The 19415-nt window shown below is 40.8% G+C and overlaps 1 protein-coding gene across 2 annotated transcripts in view; it reads left to right on the forward strand.

Moving 5' to 3' along the window:
* The window catches only part of LOC124125241 (transmembrane protein 131-like), a 138520-nt gene that overhangs the window by 67979 nt on the left and 51126 nt on the right, over nt 1-19415 (forward strand). For both annotated transcript variants that reach the window (XM_048381119.1, XM_048381121.1), the window contains exons 15-17: nt 14592-14702; nt 15450-15572; nt 16022-16126. In XM_048381119.1, coding sequence (XP_048237076.1) covers nt 14592-14702; nt 15450-15572; nt 16022-16126 — 339 coding nt within the window. The remainder of the gene's footprint in view (nt 1-14591; nt 14703-15449; nt 15573-16021; nt 16127-19415) is intronic.

Genomic DNA, 19415 nt, shown 5'->3' on the forward strand with positions numbered 1-19415 from the left:
CTGGGGGGGTTGTCTTACGGTATCCTGGGGGGTTTGTCTCACTGTATGCTGGAAGGTTTGTTGTGCTGTGTGCTGGGGGGGGGGGGTTGTCTTACAGTATCCTGGGGGGTTTGTCTTACTGTATACTGGAAGGTTTGTTGTGCTGTATGCTGGGGGGGGGGGGTTGTCTTACAGTATCCTGGGGGAGTTGTCTTACGGTATCCTGGGGGGTTTGTCTCACTGTATGCTGGAAGGTTTGTTGTGCTGTATGCTGGGGGGTGGGGTTGTCTTACAGTATCCTGGGGGGTTTGTCTTACTGTATGCTGGAAGGTTTGTTGTGCTGTATCCTTGGGGGGGTTGTCTTACAGTATCCTGGGGTGTTGTCTCACTGTTTGCTGGAAGGTTTGTTGTGCTGTATACTGGAGGGGGGGTTGTCTTACTGTATGTTGGGGGTTTGTCTTACTGTTTGCTGGAAGGTTTGTTGTACTGTATGCTGGGGAGGGGTTGTCTCACTGTATGTTGGGGGTTTGTCTTACTGTTTGCTGGAAGGTTTGTTGTACTGTATGCTGGGGGGGGGGTTGTCTCACTGTATGTTGGGGGTTTGTCTTACTGTTTGCTGGAAGGTTTGTTGTGCTGTATACTGGAGGGGGGGTTGTCTTACTGTATGTTGGGGGTTTGTCTTACTGTTTGCTGGAAGGTTTGTTGTACTGTATGCTGGGGGGGGTTGTCTTACAGTATCCTGGGGGGTTTGTCTTACTGTTTGCTGGAAGGTTTGTTGTGCTGTAAGCTGGGGGGGTTGTCTTACTGTATGCTGGAAGGTTTGTTGTGCTGTAAGCTGGGGGGGTTGTCTTACTGTATGCTGGAAGGTTTGTTGTGCTGTATCCTTGGGGGGGTGTTTGTCTTACGGTATCCTGGGAGGTTTGTCTTACTGTATGTTGTGGGGTTGTCTCACTGTATGTTGGGGGTTTGTCTTACTGAGTAGTATAGGTAATGGGGGTTCTGGACCACTTCCACTGTAGCTGGATTTATATACCTATACTGCTACTACAGATGGAATTTTTTATGTCAAAATGAATTATGTGATTTAATGATAGTCATGAGATTAAGTTAAATTGGCTCCAGTTCACCACCACCTGGGGCCAATGATATAAATTTTTATAGGTAATAAGGGTTCTAGCTCACTTCCACTGTAGCTGGATTTATTACCTATACTGCTACTATAGGAGGAATTTTTTATGTTAAAATGATAATGTGATTCAACGATGAGTCTAAATGTGATCAAACGATAGTAAGCAATCTATTTTTAATCTCCAACCAGTTCTTTGGTTTTGACACGGAATAACTGACGCGCTTGTTGCCTCCCCTGTTCTATGAACCTTTTTTTCTCGTCTTCGCTAATACCACTGGTCTTACGAGATTTTGATCGAATCTCCTGCTTCATTGCATTGTATTTGGTGAGTTCCGACAGCACTAAACGAAACTCATCCTCGGATATCTTACAATCGGCCATTGCTGTTGAAATATGATCCTCAATGCTGTTCAACTTTGCTTCGGCGAGTATCCGAATACTATCGTGTTTTAATGCTTTCTTTTGTAACCTACGAGAAATGAATCTTATCGCTATTCCTGCCAGTCCCGAGACTCCAGCGGTTATTTCCATGCCGAGCACGATAGGTGCGGCGATTATAGTTGATAGTAAACCGATACCCGCTACACCGAGTCCCATACCAGATACTACAAGCGCGGTGTCAACTCCATCCAGAGCATTCACGACTTTGCGATACTTTTTATACAATCCAAGTCTCAACTCCCTATCCTTCCCTATTCGATGTTTTATGTCTTTTATTTGATGTAATCGAAATCCATCAACAGTTTCCATCTTTTCAAATGCTTCACCGAGCGCTGGATATAAACTCATAGTGTATATTATGATCATATAATAGTCTTTAATTGGTCTTGCTTAAATGTTTTGATAGTATACATCAATCTTATCAAATGTATATTATACGGCAAGAATATCTTAGTAAGAGAAATACTACCACTTTTAATAATTTGGACCCCCTCGAGGGTTGCAACGGGTGATGCTCCGATATGAATAATACTGCAACGTTGACGTTGGTGTTTCTTAAGCCATTTAATTGATAGACCTGGTAATATTTCGAAGGCATCTACCGGTACATCTCCGAACAAGACTTCAATAATAAGCGTAGAAATATTAGGTATTGCACTCAGGTTAACTTTAATATCTTCGAATTCAGTAACCAAATTTAAACTAATGTTTTTTAAGGCCGGACGACTATATATCATATGACCTGGGTTTTCTGGCAGGGGAGTAACCAACACACTTTTTCGTTTTGATGGGATATAAGCCGCGAGTACGATGCCACTATTTATTATCTTAGTTAAATTATGTCCCTTACCCATCATCACATAAGGTGGGGTAATGATGATATTCAGTAGCCACTCGATGTTTGCTTCGATCATAGTCCATTTATTATCATCGTTGCGAGTAATATTGTACGAAGTGTTTTTAAGGAGTCTACTTACATCGACATCGCTTAAATCTTCTAGATTACCCGTGAATGTGACTTCTTTCCGCTTGTATACATTATCGTGTAAGTGTAAAGCGTATAACTTACCATTGGTACCAGGTTTACCAAATCCTTCCGTGTCTCCGAGATCGGAAAGCGCAATTGTATTACATTGTCTTACTGTTCCAGGGCCTGATGCATCAACCATTATTTATAATATGGAGTGTTACGCTTAAGTATCCTATATGTACAGGTTGATGTTTTACATCTAATACAGAAATTTTGAAGTCTGAAATAATACCCCGCTTCAATTTTTTATATTGTAATGATGAGAAAGATTCCGTTCTACCGCTATTATATTTTTCATCTTTCACTGGAACACTTCTAAGCAGAGTTGAAGGACTTTCTAGTTGAATATTATTTGTTGTACTGATTTGATCAAGATGGATGCACAACTCTTTATAGGGAACTAAATCGGGTAATGTCTCTCCATCTTTTAATGTATTGGATATTTTTAATATTTGTGTAAATCCAAGTGTATTTGTTAAGTTATTGTAAGGAAATACACTTTTTTTTTCTCCAGGGTATAATTTCAGTCTCCCATTCGCCTCATTTTGTGTGAGACTAGATCCATTAGGTTTAAAAAATTCATCATTGAGTGAGCATACGCTGTAATACCCATCAGGTATAGTAATGAATTTAGGAATATCATTTTCAACTATTAATAATTCATTATTTTCTTTCGCAGCATTTATATTGGTCCACCGTGGGTAATACGTTACATCGCATAGAGCTACTTCGAGTTGTCCATCCGAGTTATCGATAGTATGAAGCAGTTCAATAGACTGACCATTTGTTATTCCTGGGAGTGTAACATACATATTAAATATACAATGATACTATATCATAATTTAAATATGAAATCGAGATATATTACTAATCAATCGATTATAGTAACTGCCTCCGGTGCTGAATTTTTCGTTAAATTCCCAGATATCTTTGAAAAGTACAGGGTCACGGCAACTAGCGATAAAATGGTGCACGATTGGTTTCACAATCCGATGCAATTTTGGCAGAATCAGTTAAACTTTGCCATATGGTGTGCCACAACGGGATGTGGTGTATCTGTTAATGCTCCAGGATATATGCTAAATAAGTCTGTTTTATTATTTCATGTGTATTATCAGATTAGACGTATACTTAAAGAAATTAATGCTCCATTACCACAAGATCGAGCGTGGAATGTATCAAATAATCCGTATAATAGGGGGGTGTATGAACGTATTTGTAATGAATTTAATGTTTCTACGAGTAAAGATTGGCGTATTAAAGGAGCAAACCATGGTCTAGGTATTCCGTACGCTGGTGCACACTCTGTTAAAGAAGTCAGCGATGATTTACTGAAAAGGGGTCGGCTCCTTCCGAGCTTTGCTCTCTCAAGTAACGAGTGGAGAGATGATCGTATTAACTTTAAGGGTGGTGTTGCTTTCACCATCCAAAAGGTTGAGCAACCACCTGGAGACGCTTGGAATGAATTTCTTAATGATAAAACGGAAAATAATTTTACTAACCCAGGATTTGTAAGATTTAATGAATCAATAAGAACTTATGTATGGGCAATTCTCGGTGCACAATCGCAAACACGAACATCCATTATCGGTTCTGGGACGGCGCTCGATGCGCAAAAACAGTTTGTCGCAAACGTGGAGGACGCCATTAATTCACCAGTTGACATACCATCGTCTATAAAACGTTTTCAAGATGCATTACAGTACGCTCAATCCAAAGTGGACTTTGTTTATGCACCGGGACTATACATGTCTCCGAGTAATATGGAACTTAAGATCGGTCAAGTGATAGGTTATAATAATAAAATTGTTATCGCTACCGATCAACAAAAACCAGGTATTAATTCAGATATTAACGTCGAATTAATAACGCAAACGATCACGGACGAAAAGGGAATAGTCAAGCCACAAACACCAACTATCGCACAACCATCTACTAATGCACACGCACAAGTACCACCACATATTGAGGCTAAAAATCAACAACATATCGATGAAAAAACAGCGCTTGTAGTGGGTGGAGTCTCGGTTGGTTTACTCATGATTTGGTTAAATAGTTCTTAGCGAATACGTACAACAGCCCTGCAATTGCCACGATCAGCCCCCACAAGTTTTGACTAAGCCAAGTGGTGGTCTTAGCTAATAAATTCAATAGCCAGGAAACTATACTCCCTATTATACCAGGAAGTGCGGCCGCGGCTTTCTCAGCGAGCTTTCCCAGTGCTGAACCTAATGCTTTTAAATGTTTTTTTATCCACTCTTTTATACCGTTTTTATCGCTGGGTGGTGTACCTCCACCTGTACCACCACCTGTTAACGAGAGAGTCAAAGTCGATATAATAAAACCCAACGCGGTTAAAATACTGGCAATGGTTATTCCCTGTTCTCTGAACAATGTTTTAATTTTATCGGCCAGTGTAGTGTCATCGTTGAGGACTTGATCGATAGTTTCTCGAATACGACTGATTTGCGAACGAAGTGCCTTTCTATTACTGGAAGCTGCTTCGAGGCGGGCCGATCTTTCGTCTTCTAAGTTACGCAATCTTTCCGCTACGCGGCGTCTACTGAACTCATCGCCCGCCTGTTTGAGTTTTGTTTTCTCTTGAGCTATATGCTTGTCGATTTCGGATATCTTGGCTATATTATTGATGAGTTCTCCCCGCATTGTTCGCATTGCCTTGTCAAGACCTCGTAATTCCCTAATACTGAACTCAGAGGATGGTACCTGTAACGTGGAATTATCGTAATAGGTATCTAAGATTTCTCCGAGTCTGTCCGAGGCCACCATCGAAGCAGCTTCCAAATCATCTGTATTAACGAGTTCAGTACGCACGGTTCGAAGAACCTTAGTAGTCTTCGCGGAAAGTCGTCGGTAGTCCACAAAACCTAATTTATCACGAACAGTGCTGATGCCGTGTTTAGCAGCTATCGTAGACAAGGCTAGGGGCTTACGAGTACGAGAATGCATAAGATCAATATCCAGAGCGCCACGCAGTCGCAATATTCCTTTACTATCTATCTCAAACTTTGAATAGTCACGACCTATTGGGGTATCTTCTTTTAAGGCATCATAATAATCATTGACGGACGATTGTAAAAGTTCATCGTTAAGATTCGTGGCACCAAAGTTGGTTTCATCAGTACCCTCTTCGATTGGGTTATCAAAGTCATCAAAGGTACTTAGATCAAAGTCATTATGTTCAAAATTATCCATTTTTATATTAAACATAAGGTACATAATTTCAATATAAACAATGTCTTCGCAATATGGACGCAAGTTAAACCCACAACGTAGACTTCGAGATCCATTAGGGGTCAAAGCAATTTGTCAGTCTGTAACTATAACTAATAACCCTAGTACCATAGATCAGAATCAAACCCTTCTGGTTCGCTTTCCTAATCTCGGCGCACACGATGTGTTAGTTCCGGGAACTGTCCGACTAGCATTTACGATTAGTTTGACTTCTACAGACGTTAACAGGGAGCCCGTTCAAAACATAGGTCGTGCTATCGTTAAGAAAATCGCCATTAAAATTAGTGGTAATGAGGTTTTGAGTATCGACGATAGTGATGTATACTATTGCTACATGGATCTCTGGAGAACGGATAAAGAGCGGGAAAACTTACAGTACCAAGGTATTTGTAATAAGAACACATTGAGACTGCGCGTGGGTGCTGAAAATGGTGTTGATACCAACGAAAAAGATAAGGCTGTTGCCGACGCATTAGGTAACAGATTCTATGTTCCCCTAGACTTTGAATTACTAGATTCCCACATGCCCTTTTATCAAGCATCCCTAGGTGATAGGTTAGAATACGAACTCACTTTTAATGATTATGGTAGAGTAATCAGATCTGTTAATGTAGATGCTAGATATTCCATTGATAATATCTCTCTGGAGTACGATATGATAACGGATCCCGAATTAGCCAGACAAATTCGTAATCAGTATTCGGGAAGTTTAGCTATTTTGTACGATCGCGTGCTGCGACACCGAAAGATCACGAGGGATAAAAAAGATACGATGTGGAATATCAATCTAAACGTCCCCACGAGGTCGTTGAAGGGTATTTTAATGTTGTTCGAGGACCCCTCCGATGTGTTTAAAAGAAATACCGAGAAGTTCTACAATCCTAAGATTACAAAAGTAGAATTGACTATCGAGGGAGTTCCTAATCAACTATATAGCCAAGGAATGCTAGCGTATCACCAGTGGGATGAGATTAAAAAACTTCCTTCTATAAAACGTTCTCCCGAAGTTAACGCGGTCGTGAAAGATCTGTCTCTCGGGAGTGTATCGATGGGTGAATACCTCACCACGAAGTACGCGCTATGGCTAGACATGCGAACAACGGACGATGACCAACTACACGGTAGTGGGAGGAGAATAGAAAATGCTAGCGAGGGTGCCACCATACAGATAACAAAGCTTCAGGAATCAGCTGGTAAATTAAACATATATTTGTACGTGATTATGGATGCGCAACTTAATATACAGAATGGGAGATTCGTGCAAGCAATCTATTGATAATCTTTTACCTAAAGATCCACACTGCGCCATCATATGTGGGCAAACGGGCTGTGGAAAAACAGCCTTTATTCTAGATATTTTAGAAAGTCATTATCAGGACGTTTTCGATCATATCATTATTCTATGCCCGACTATAAGCGTTAATAAAACATACCTATCGAGAGATTGGGTAATGAATGACAATGGGGTACACAGAGTCGATCCAGGCGATCGATTACAAGACTGCCTCCGAGTATGTCACGAAAAATACAAAGGAGAATCGACCCTTTTCGTAATAGATGACTGCAGCGCGAGTAAAGAACTCACAAAAAAGAAAGATATGCTTTCGTATTTAGCATTCTCCGGTCGGCATACTCAACATAGCGTTTGGGTACTTACTCAAAAATACAACTCTGTACTGAAAGATCTCAGAGAGCAGACCAAATGGGTAGCACTCTTTCATTGCAAAGACCGAGATTCATTCGAGGAATGTCTACGCGAAAATGATGTCATTTATACCAAGGGCGAACGAGATAAAGTCAGAAAAGTGTTAGCGGCAACGAAGCACTGTAAACTCGTATTAAAAACCGATCAACCAGCTGCTTATACAATTGCTTAGCAAAATGTAGCAAAATGTAGCAAAATTATAGCAAATGTAGCAAATTGAACATTAGCGGTTAATATTACATAAAATGTGGTTCGAAATCCTCATTCTTTCGCAACAGTTCATTATTACAGGTTGTATTGGATATGTCATATTACATTATGTTAAACTTAAATATCTCCTTAGGTATTACATTATGGAATGCGACGAACTCATCGAACAAATGCTCAAAGAATCTGATGCAGATCAAAAAACACATCAACATGCTGAAGTAGTTACAGATAAACATAGAGAAAGACTCGCGGCTTTGGTAGCCGGTGGAAAATGTTCCCAATATTTGGGAGAAAATTATACCATCGAAAAAATTGATAACATGACAGACGAAGAAATTAAAAAACTGTACGCTCGTTACGAGTCTAGATTGGGAGCTACCATGACTAAAACGATAGGGTCTTCTATATTACAACTATACACGACCATAGCTAGTACATTTCTCCCCATCCCAGCAGAACATCGCATGTATTTATGTGAATCTCTAGAGAAAGACCCATTCATCGAACACGCTATAAGCCCAGTGAGCTGTGAGTTTTATCATAGATATGGAATGTTCTTAGCTCCATTCATCCACAGCTTTAATAACAGCTAGGTATTGTCAATTTAAACATACGTGCCCACTTAATAATAATGGAGACACAGGTGACACCACAGATTGTGAACGAGGAACAACAGATTGTGGAAACACAACAACAAGTGAATGAGGAACCACCAGTGAATGAGAAAACACAACATGTGAATACAAAAAAACAACCCAGAGTGACAAAGAATCCTTTGAAAATAGCCGCAGGAAGAAAGGGAGGGCTGGCGCGCAAAGCGAAATTAATAAATAATTCAAATATTAATCCGATTAAAACATGGGCACTAGTAGGAGTTGTTGGTATAGCGGTTGTATGGTTCTTTTATAAGTCTGGAGAAGAGAAAACGTCACCCCCGCCGCAACAATTAGAGGTTAGTCCTCATATAATGCTATAAGAAGCATGACTACTCCAGCTACAGACGGTAAAATGTTGGTAAACGCGACGTATCATTCAGCGGTGGTCACCGGCTTGGCCATTGGATATGCCCGTATGGCTAAAATGATTACTAAAGCCACACCTCCCAAGCTAGATTTTAATGGATATGACATTGGTATGGCCATTCTGGATATTGGATTAGCTATGGCAACAAAGGATATGCTAATCAAACAAGGACTTATCCCGGAAGACATAATGAAGTAATTAAACATTTGAATATTTTATATTATTATACATATGGCATCAATTGCGATGATGGTCGGTGGAGCTGTTGTTAATGCTCTAGCTTTTTCAGGGAGTAATTTTTTATTTTCTAGTATGAGGGAATCAAACGCTAAAGAAGTTGAAGAGGAGCGTAAACGACATAATGAAGCTTTAGAGCAATACCAAGCAGCTCAGTTACAATATACACAGCAGAGAATGAAGAGATTAGACTTTATTCATGAACAACTGATAAAGGAAGGACATTCATGATCAATTCAAACGTTTAAGGATGTTGAATCTGCCATGCACGAATACTTCCTCGTTTATGGGAAAAAACTAGACCCAATACCTAGACCAACAATGAGTCAGTTTTATACACCGTCAGAGGCTCAGAAAGACCGCGAGGTCACATTTGTGATTATGGGGTTGACTGCTGTATTGATTTTCAGCTATACCATACATTTAGACAAATGATATGATATGTGTATAATCATGAATCTATGCAAATATACACTCATGGGGAAATCGATTCAATGTCAGAAGCCATCGGTGGGTGTTTACTGTGGCACTCACGCTTATAACATCAGAAAGGGGTTTAAAAATTACGTTTGTTCTGTATGTGGGATTGGAGTCAAATGTAGTTACAGTTTATGTAATAGTCACGGTGCTGATAAGGTCAGGAAGCAGATTATTTATGCTAGGAAGAGAGATTATATCAATGAGAGGAATAGGTTGGGGAGAATACGTATAACCATTTAGACAAATGAATCATTTTGTATATTCAACCACAATGGTTTTTGTCAGAAAGTTGAAGGCTATGGCAAAGCAACGTGGTCTACGTGGATATTCTCGAATGAGAAAAGCTGAATTGTTTACCTTACTCGGTTTGGAATACAACAAACCTCAGACTGTTAGAGAACTCAAAGTTCGAGCGAGAAACAGTGGGTTGAGAGGTTATTCTCGAATGAGAAGAGATGAATTGATCGCTTTACTGGAACAAAAAGAATTAATATTTGTACCCACATCCACCGGTGTTGGTAAATATCTAAGAGGTTGGAAGATGGATATTAATTCCAACATGGATGTTAACGATATTAAGCCCATCATATCGAGTAAAATTAACGAGGAATTAGATGATTTACATAGTATAAAATACCAGCTGACGATTAAAATGACATTGAGTAAAAGTAACACAGATGATAGCACCGAATATACCGAACCATATTTCCGTAGCAATCAAGAAGTTTTAACCGAATCCGATGCTATAAACACATCATTAGATACATCAATTCAGAGAATACAGGAAACTTTAGAACGCTGGACTAATAGAGGTTCGGGTTGGGGAGTGGATAAAATCAATAGTTTATATTTAGATATAGCAAATTATATGCCCTTCAAAGGTGGATCTTATATAGATTTACCCCCGTATTATAAGAAGAAAAAAGCCATAATTAACGTAAAAAATAAATCCGATGACTGTTTAAGAATGATGATAAGATCTGCATTGTTCCCCGTAGACAAGCATCCAGATAGACCTTCTAGCTATCCCAAAAACGATGGACTCAACTTCGATGGTATAGACGAACCTACACCAATATCACAAATTGATAAGGTGGAAAAGCAAAATAATTTAGCTATAAATGTTTTCGGACATTCTTCTGAAGGAATTGTTGTACACAGGATAAGCTCCGCTCTGGAAAATATTCCCAGAATCAATTCATTTCTGATCGAAAAAGATGGTAAATATCATTATACGTGGATAAAGAGTTTAAACAGGCTACTATACGATCAAACAAAACATAAAGAAAAGAAATATTTCTGTGAAAGATGCCTACATGGGTACAGCAGACAAGATCTATTAGAAGCGCATAAAGAAGACTGTAGAGGTGTTGGACAGACTGCTATCAGGATCGATATGCCTAAAGAGGGAAAAAATATATTAAAATTTGAACATTATTGTAATCAAATGCCAGTACCGTACGTAATTTACGCCGACTTCGAAGCGCTTATCAAACCCATAGAAAATACTGAACACAATAATCAAGATAGTAGTTTTACGTACAAAACTCAAGAACATACTCCTTGTGGGTTTGGATATATAGTTGTAAGGTATGATGGGAAAACAAACACTCCTGTGATTTACAGAGGTCCCGATGCAGCGGGAAAGTTCCTAGAATATCTACAAAATGAAGAGAGAATAATCAGGGAAAAATTATCGTGTAAGATACCCATGCGTATGACGAGGGATGATTGGAGTACCCATAAGAAGTCAACGAGTTGTCACGTTTGTAATAAACCCCTGGATGGGGATTCTGTAAGAGATCATTGTCACGTCACGGGTAATTATCGGGGAGCCGCTCATAACGAGTGTAACTTGAAACTAAAAATGAACTCTCAAACAATACCCATCCCCGTTGTGTTTCATAACCTTAGGGGATACGATTCACATCTCATTATGCAAGCTATCTCAAAGACCGACGGCGGTTTAACATGCATTCCTAATAATATGGAAAAATACATATCGTTCTCGTGTAATGGGCTTAGATTCATAGACTCCGTACAATTTCTGTTATCTTCCTTGGACAATTTAGCTAATGCGAACAATCCCGATGACTTCACGATAACAAATAAATATACCGATAAGATAACTCGTCATTTGTTGCTGAGAAAAGGTGTATATCCTTACGAATATATGGATGGTTGGTCTAGATTCGAAGAAACTGAATTACCACCCCTCGAATCATTCTATAGTAACTTAACAGAATCTAGAATAACAGATGCTGATTATGAACACGCTCTGACGGTCTGGGATAAATTAGGTTGTAAGAATTTAGGTGATTATCACGATCTGTACTTAAAAACTGATGTACTGTTACTAGCCGATATATTCGAGATATTTAGAAAGACATGTTTCAAACAATACGGCTTGGACCTGGCATGGTACTATTCCAGTCCAGGACTATCGTGGGATGCATTGTTGAAGAAGACCGGCGTAGAACTAAAACTACTCACAGATTACGATATGCACTTGTTTATTGAGAAAGGATTAAGAGGTGGTATATCGATGACAGCTAAAAGGTATTCTAAGGCTAATAATAAATTAGTGGAAGGATACGATCCCAGTAAACCCAACACACACATATTATATCTCGACGCCAACAATTTGTACGGATGGGCTATGAGTCAACCTTTACCCATGGGTGGTTTTGAATGGGTCGATGATATCCATAATATCGAAGCGAATAAAGGGTACATACTAGAAGTTGACTTGGAATATCCAAGTTCGTTACATAAAGATCATAACAGTTATCCGCTAGCTCCCGAAAGATTAATGGTTAATAAAGATTGGATGTCGGAATATCAACGCTCCTTGATGGGTAATAGTAGGTTAGCTAACGTAGAAAAACTCATACCAAATTTGATGGATAAAACAAAATATATAGTTCACTACAGAAATCTCCAGTTGTATCTATCGTTAGGTATGAAACTTAAGAAAATACACAGAGTTCTAAAGTTTGATCAAAGCCCTTGGATGGAGCCCTATATAAGGTTGAACACAGATTTAAGAAAGATAGCTACCAGCGATTTCGAAAAGAATCTGTATAAGCTCATGAATAACTCGGTATTTGGTAAAACTATGGAGAATCTAAGGAAGCGTGTTGATGTTAAATTAGTCAGATCTGATGAGGAAGAAAGACTCAGGAAACTTATAGCCAGTCCGGCTTTTAACAGAAGCAAGATATTCGATAACGACTTAGCCGCGTTGCATATGCAGAAGAGTAATATAAAATTCAACAGACCGGTGTACGTCGGTATGAGTATTCTTGACTTGTCAAAACACTTAATGTATGACTTTTATTACAACGAACTTAAGAAGCAATACGGCGATAGATGCGAGGTGTTATATACCGACACAGATTCTTTGTTGATGGAAATACAAACCGAGGATGTGTATAAAGATATGGCAGAAAAAATAGATATGTACGACACGAGCGATTACCCAAAAGATAATCCACTGCACAGCGTTGTAAATAAAAAGGTGTTAGGTAAGATGAAGGATGAATGTGCTGGGACCCCTATAGCGGAGTATGTGGGATTAAGACCTAAGATGTATTCTATAAAGAAGTCCGATAATGGAGAGATAAGAAAAGCTAAGGGCATTAAGAAGTATGTTGTAAAAAAGCATATCAAACACGAACAGTATAAAGAATCATTATTTAACGGTAGAACGTTCAAACACGAGATGAACTCTTTAAGAAGTTACAATCATAGGATAGATGGATTAAGAATGAACAAGACATCATTATCCCCCTTAGATACAAAGAGATGGATTGATAATGATGGTGTAAATACCTATGCTTATGGTTATGGTGGTAATACCGTACCGTCGGGAACTATGAACAACTCTTCTCGTACAAATGCCCTACCCGGTCCATCTTGAAGATAATAAAGAATAGGCTCTCCTTCTTTCGTAACCAATTGACTAATGTTATACGTCTTAAGGGACCATATGGGATCGGTTGCGCGACGTAGGCCTCCTTCGAGTTCACCGGCCTGGTATAAATATCTTACCCTTACTCTATCCGGAAGTTTTCGTTCTTTACCTCTCCTCGGTGCTGAAGATTTGGAAGTCACGGATTTCATTTTAATAGCATCGGATGGTTTCTTCCCTATTAATCTCGTTACTTCATTATTCAGCGCTGATACAACAGCTGATAATCGTGTCACCCATTCGGTTGATCTCAATCGCTCGGATTTCATTTCGATCCCATACTGATAGCCAAACAAACGTTCCGCTAATGTCCTGTTAAATCTTTCGACGATAGCTTGACTGCGGTGGGCCTCTCTTTCACCACGGACGATTTTGACATCGTTCTTTGTTAACAGTTTAGTTACCGATCCCATAAACTCGCGACCGGGATCTACTTGAAATAGCTTAGGCCATTTTAGCGGTCCGCGTTTATATATGCGACTCAGTGCATTAGCTACCTCTGTTGATTCTTTCGATGTTAATGGCTCAGCCTCTTTGTATCGACTAGCCACATCCACTACTGTTAAAGCGTATTTATACGTTTTGCGTTTTACCTTATCGTGGGGAAGAAACAAGAGGTCAGCCTGATGAACTTCATTCGTTGTAAAAATATCAAACTTCTTCCTCGGTATATAACGCGGTGCTGGTAAATATATTTGCCACATCGCTTGTTTCTTTAACCAATCCTTGGCCACATCTTTAGATACCTTAGCCGCGGTGGCTAATTTTTTTATTGCTCCTACACCTTTCCAATATCCTTGTGGGCTATAGTAAATTTTATCCATTATTAATTAATATTGATATTTCGTTTAATACAAATCCAGCTACAGTGGAAGTGAGCTAGAACCCTTATTACCTATAAAAATTTATATCATTGGCCCCAGGTGGTGGTGAACTGGAGCCAATTTAACTTAATCTCATGACTATCATTAAATCACATAATTCATTTTGACATAAAAAATTCCATCTGTAGTAGCAGTATAGGTATATAAATCCAGCTACAGTGGAAGTGGTCCAGAACCCCCATTACCTATACTACTTACTGTGTTTTTGTTGTTGATGTGATGTTTACTGCATGTGATGTCCTTTTCAGGTTATACATCATCGGCCAGAGAAGTTCAAAGGGCAACTTGATTTCGGTACTATGGGAGTAGGAGAAAGTCGAAGTATGATTTTTACTGTGCGCAACGACAACCCAGTGGATGTGAGTATAGAAATTAGCAGGGGAATAAATATAGAGATGTCTGGGAAATGTAGAAATGTTGGGAGATGTCAGGGAAATGTAGACTGTCAGGAGATGTCAGGGAAATGTAGATTGTCGGGAGATGTCTGGGAAATGTAGACTGTCAGGAGATGTCTGGGAAATGTAGACTTTCAGGAGATGTCAGGGAAATGTAGACTGTCAGGAGATGTCTGGGAAATGTAGACTGTCAGGAGATGTCTGGGAAATGTAGACTGTCAGGAGATGTCTGGGAAATGTAGACTGTCGGGGGATGTCAGGGAAATGTAGACTGTAGGGGGATGTCAGGGAAATGTAGACTGTCAGGAGATGTCTGGGAATTGTAGACTGTCGGGGGATGTCAGGGAAATGTAGACTGTCAGGAGATGTCTGGGAAATGTAGACTGTCAGGAGGTGTCTGGGAATTGTAGACTGTCGGGGGATGTCAGGGAAATGTAGACTGTCAGGAGATGTCTGGGCATGGTAGACTGTCAGGAATTTTCAGGGAACTATAAATGCCGAGTTAGCCTCATTAGACTGTCAGTGACCTACATTTCCTGGAGTTGTGGTACAAACATTACAATGTTGGGGCTGCTGATCAAGATGCCAGCATCACCTGGGTTATCTCTGCACGCAGTGTGAAATGCAAGTAAACATCTGCATGGCTGGCAAACATTTAGCTGTACAGAGTATGTAGTGTGTAGTTTGTTCACCCGTTGTGTTTGTGTGCAGGTTGTGGTGGGTGAGTTTAGTTCCAACATGAACCGTACCACCGTCGAGATCCTTGGTATGGAGCGAGGGAACGGGACGACCCTCACCCGGGTACACAACAAGTCAGAGATAGACACAGATCCGGTGAGTCACAAGGCGCATCCACACTGACTGTACAGAAATCTGTCACATCTTCCAACAGGATGTCCACTATTTCTGTTCCTAACTGATGTTTTCAAAATGAACACAACACAATCACGCTGTTTTGATTAATTATGGTTGAACATTTCATTCAGAGGGTGTCATACCAAGAGATGTTAACAGATTGTATTTGTTACATCTCCTGGCACAAGGAATAGGGGATAAGAAGCGGACTGTCTGAGTGGGGAAGCCATGTAAAACTGCAGCATGGATCTCTATGTGCCAGCACTATCACACATGCACACACACTCACAATAATCTTGAATGTTACATTACATCCCTATCATCTCACCTGTATTGAGCCTGAGTAACTTGGCTCTTGGTCCAGTAAGCTTGCTTACTCTAGGGGATGTCAAGACTAGTCAAACTGAGACCATGTTTGTCTGTTGCAGCTGGTGATCAAGCCCTACCACTTTGCTGTGTTCAGTGTTAATGTTGTTGCGCCCAACGAGGAGGGGGCGTATGCAGCCGAGGTGTTGATAGTCACACAATTTCAGGTAGGAACATGCTCTCATCAAGACATCTCTTGAGAGTTGATTATAATGAGGGTCGATTGGTTGCAAAGTGTGGTGTGGATCATTGCTTGTGCCATCAACTGCTGCTTGTCTGGCTGAGACTTTGATATTTCCGGACTGTTGTGATGGAACTTCATTATCACCGATTGAGGCGGATAAGAATACTTACAATGTGCGAATCCCATTCTTGATCTCACATGATTGTGCTTGAATTGGGGTGTAAAACATGTTATCATTGAGTTGGTGTAAGGCAGTGTTGTCATCACTGACTTGGTGAAAGGCAGTGTTGTCATCACTGTGTGCCCTGCTGGTGTAAGGCAGTGTTGTCATCACTGTGTTGGTGTAAGGCAGTGTTGTCATCACTGTGCTGGTGAAAGGCAGTGTTGTCATCACTGTGTGCCCTGCTGGTGTAAGGCAGTGTTGTCATCACTGTGCTGGTGTAAGGCAGTGTTGTCATCACTGACTTGGTGAAAGGCAGTGTTGTCATCACTGTGTTGGTGAAAGGCAGTGTTGTCATCACTGTGTTGGTGTAAGGCAGTGTTGTCATCACTGTGTTGGTGTAAGGCAGTGTTGTCATCACTGAGTTGGTGTAAGGCAGTGTTGTCATCACTGTGTTGGTGTAAGGCAGTGTTGTCATCACTGTGTTGGTGTAAGGCAGTGTTGTCATCACTGAGTTGGTGTAAGGCAGTGTTGTCATCACTGTGTTGGTGTAAGGCAGTGTTGTCATCACTGTGTTGGTGTAAGGCAATGTTGTCATCACTGAGTTGGTGTAAGGCAGTGTTGTCATCACTGTGCTGGTGTCAGGCAGTGTTGTCATCACTGAGTTGGTGTAAGGCAGTGTTGTCATCACTGAGTTGGTGTAAGGCAGTGTTGTCATCACTGAGTTGGTGTAAGGCAATGTTGTCATCACTGTGTTGGTGTCAGGCAGTGTTGTCATCACTGACTTGGTGTAAGGCAGTGTTGTCATCACTGTGTTGGTGAAAGGCAGTGTTGTCATCACTGAGTTGGTGTAAGGCAGTGTTGTCATCACTGTGTTGGTGAAAGGCAGTGTTGTCATCACTGAGTTGGTGTCAGGCAGTGTTGTCATCACTGTGTGCCCTGTTGGTGAAAGGCAGTGTTGTCATCACTGAGCTGGTGTAAGGCAGTGTTGTCATCACTGAGCTGGTGTAAGGCAGTGTTGTCATCACTGAGTTGGTGTAAGGCAGTGTTGTCATCACTGAGTTGGTGTAGGCCAATGTTGTCATCGCTTAGTTGGTGTAAGGCAATGTTGTCATCACTTAGTTGGTGTAAGGCAATGTTGTCATCACTAAGTTGGTGTAAGGCAGTGTTGTCATCACTGAGTTGGTTTAAGGCAGTGTTGTCATCACTGTGCTGGTGTAAGGCAGTGTCATCACTTAGTTGGTGTAAGGCAATGTTGTCATCACTTAGTTGGTGTAAGGCAATGTTGTCATCACTTAGTTGGTGTAAGGCAGTGTTGTCATCACTGAGTTGGCTTAAGGCAGTGTTGTCATCACTTTGCTGGTGTAAGGCAGTGTCATCACTTAGTTGGTGTAAGGCAATGTTGTCATCACTCAGTTGGTGTAAGGCAGTGTTGTCATCACTTAGTTGGTGTAAGGCAATGTTGTCATCACTTAGTTGGTGTAAGGCAGTGTTGTCATCACTGAGTTGGTTTAAGGCAGTGTTGTCATCACTGTGCTGGTGTAAGGCAGTGTCATCACTTAGTTGGTGTAAGGCAATGTTGTCATCACTCAGTTGGTGTAAGGCAGTGTTGTCATCACTTAGTTGGTGTAAGGCAATGTTGTCATCACTTAGTTGGTGTAAGGCAGTGTTGTCATCACTGAGTTGGTTTAAGGCAGTGTTGTCATCACTGTGCTGGTGTAAGGCAGTGTCATCACTTAGTTGGTGTAAGGCAATGTTGTCATCACTTAGTTGGTGTAAGGAAGTGTTGTCATCACTTAGTTGGTGTAAGGCAATGTTGTCATCACTTAGTTGGTGTAAGGCAGTGTTGTCATCACTGAGTTGGTTTAAGGCAGTGTTGTCATCACTGTGCTGGTGTAAGGCAGTGTCATCACTTAGTTGGTGAAAGGCAGTGTTGTCATCACTTAGTTGGTGTAAGGCAATGTTGTCATCACTTAGTTGGTGTAAGGCAGTGTTGTCATCACTGAGTTGGTTTAAGGCAGTGTTGTCATCACTGTGCTGGTGTAAGGCAGTGTCATCACTTAGTTGGTGTAAGGCAATGTTGTCATCACTTAGTTGGTGTAAGGAAGTGTTGTCATCACTTAGTTGGTGTAAGGCAATGTTGTCATCACTTAGTTGGTGTAAGGCAGTGTTGTCATCACTGAGTTGGTTTAAGGCAGTGTTGTCATCACTGTGCTGGTGTAAGGCAGTGTCATCACTTAGTTGGTGAAAGGCAGTGTTGTCATCACTGTGCTGGTGTAAGGCAGTGTCATCACTTAGTTGGTGTAAGGCAATGTTGTCATCACTTAGTTGGTGTAAGGCAGTGTTGTCATCACTGAGTTGGTTTAAGGCAGTGTTGTCATCACTGTGCTGGTGTAAGGCAGTGTCATCACTTAGTTGGTGAAAGGCAGTGTTGTCATCACTGTGCTGGTGTAAGGCAGTGTTGTCATCACTGTGCTGGTGTAAGGCAGTGTCATCACTTAGTTGGTGTAAGGCAGTGTTGTCATCACTGTGCTGGTGTAAGGCAGTGTTGTCATCACTGTGCTGGTGTAAGGCAGTGTTGTCATCACTGTGCTGGTGTAAGGCAGTGTTGTCATCACTGTGCTGGTGTAAGGCAGTGTTGTCATCACTGTGTTGGTGTAAGGCAGTGTTGTCATCACTGAGTTGGTGTAAGGCAGTGTTGTCATCACTGTGTTGGTGTAAGGCAGTGTTGTCATCACTGTGTTGGTGTAAGGCAGTGTTGTCATCACTGAGTTGGTGTAAGGCAGTGTTGTCATCACTGTGTTGGTGTAAGGCAGTGTTGTCATCACTGTGTTGGTGTAAGGCAATGTTGTCATCACTGAGTTGGTGTAAGGCAGTGTTGTCATCACTGTGCTGGTGTCAGGCAGTGTTGTCATCACTGAGTTGGTGTAAGGCAGTGTTGTCATCACTGAGTTGGTGTAAGGCAGTGTTGTCATCACTGAGTTGGTGTAAGGCAATGTTGTCATCACTGTGTTGGTGTCAGGCAGTGTTGTCATCACTGACTTGGTGTAAGGCAGTGTTGTCATCACTGTGTTGGTGAAAGGCAGTGTTGTCATCACTGAGTTGGTGTAAG

This window comes from Haliotis rufescens, unplaced genomic scaffold (assembly GCF_023055435.1).
Source record: "Haliotis rufescens isolate VD_foot unplaced genomic scaffold, xgHalRufe1.0.p SCAF_35, whole genome shotgun sequence".
In the NCBI taxonomy this organism is placed as follows: domain Eukaryota; kingdom Metazoa; phylum Mollusca; class Gastropoda; order Lepetellida; family Haliotidae; genus Haliotis; species Haliotis rufescens.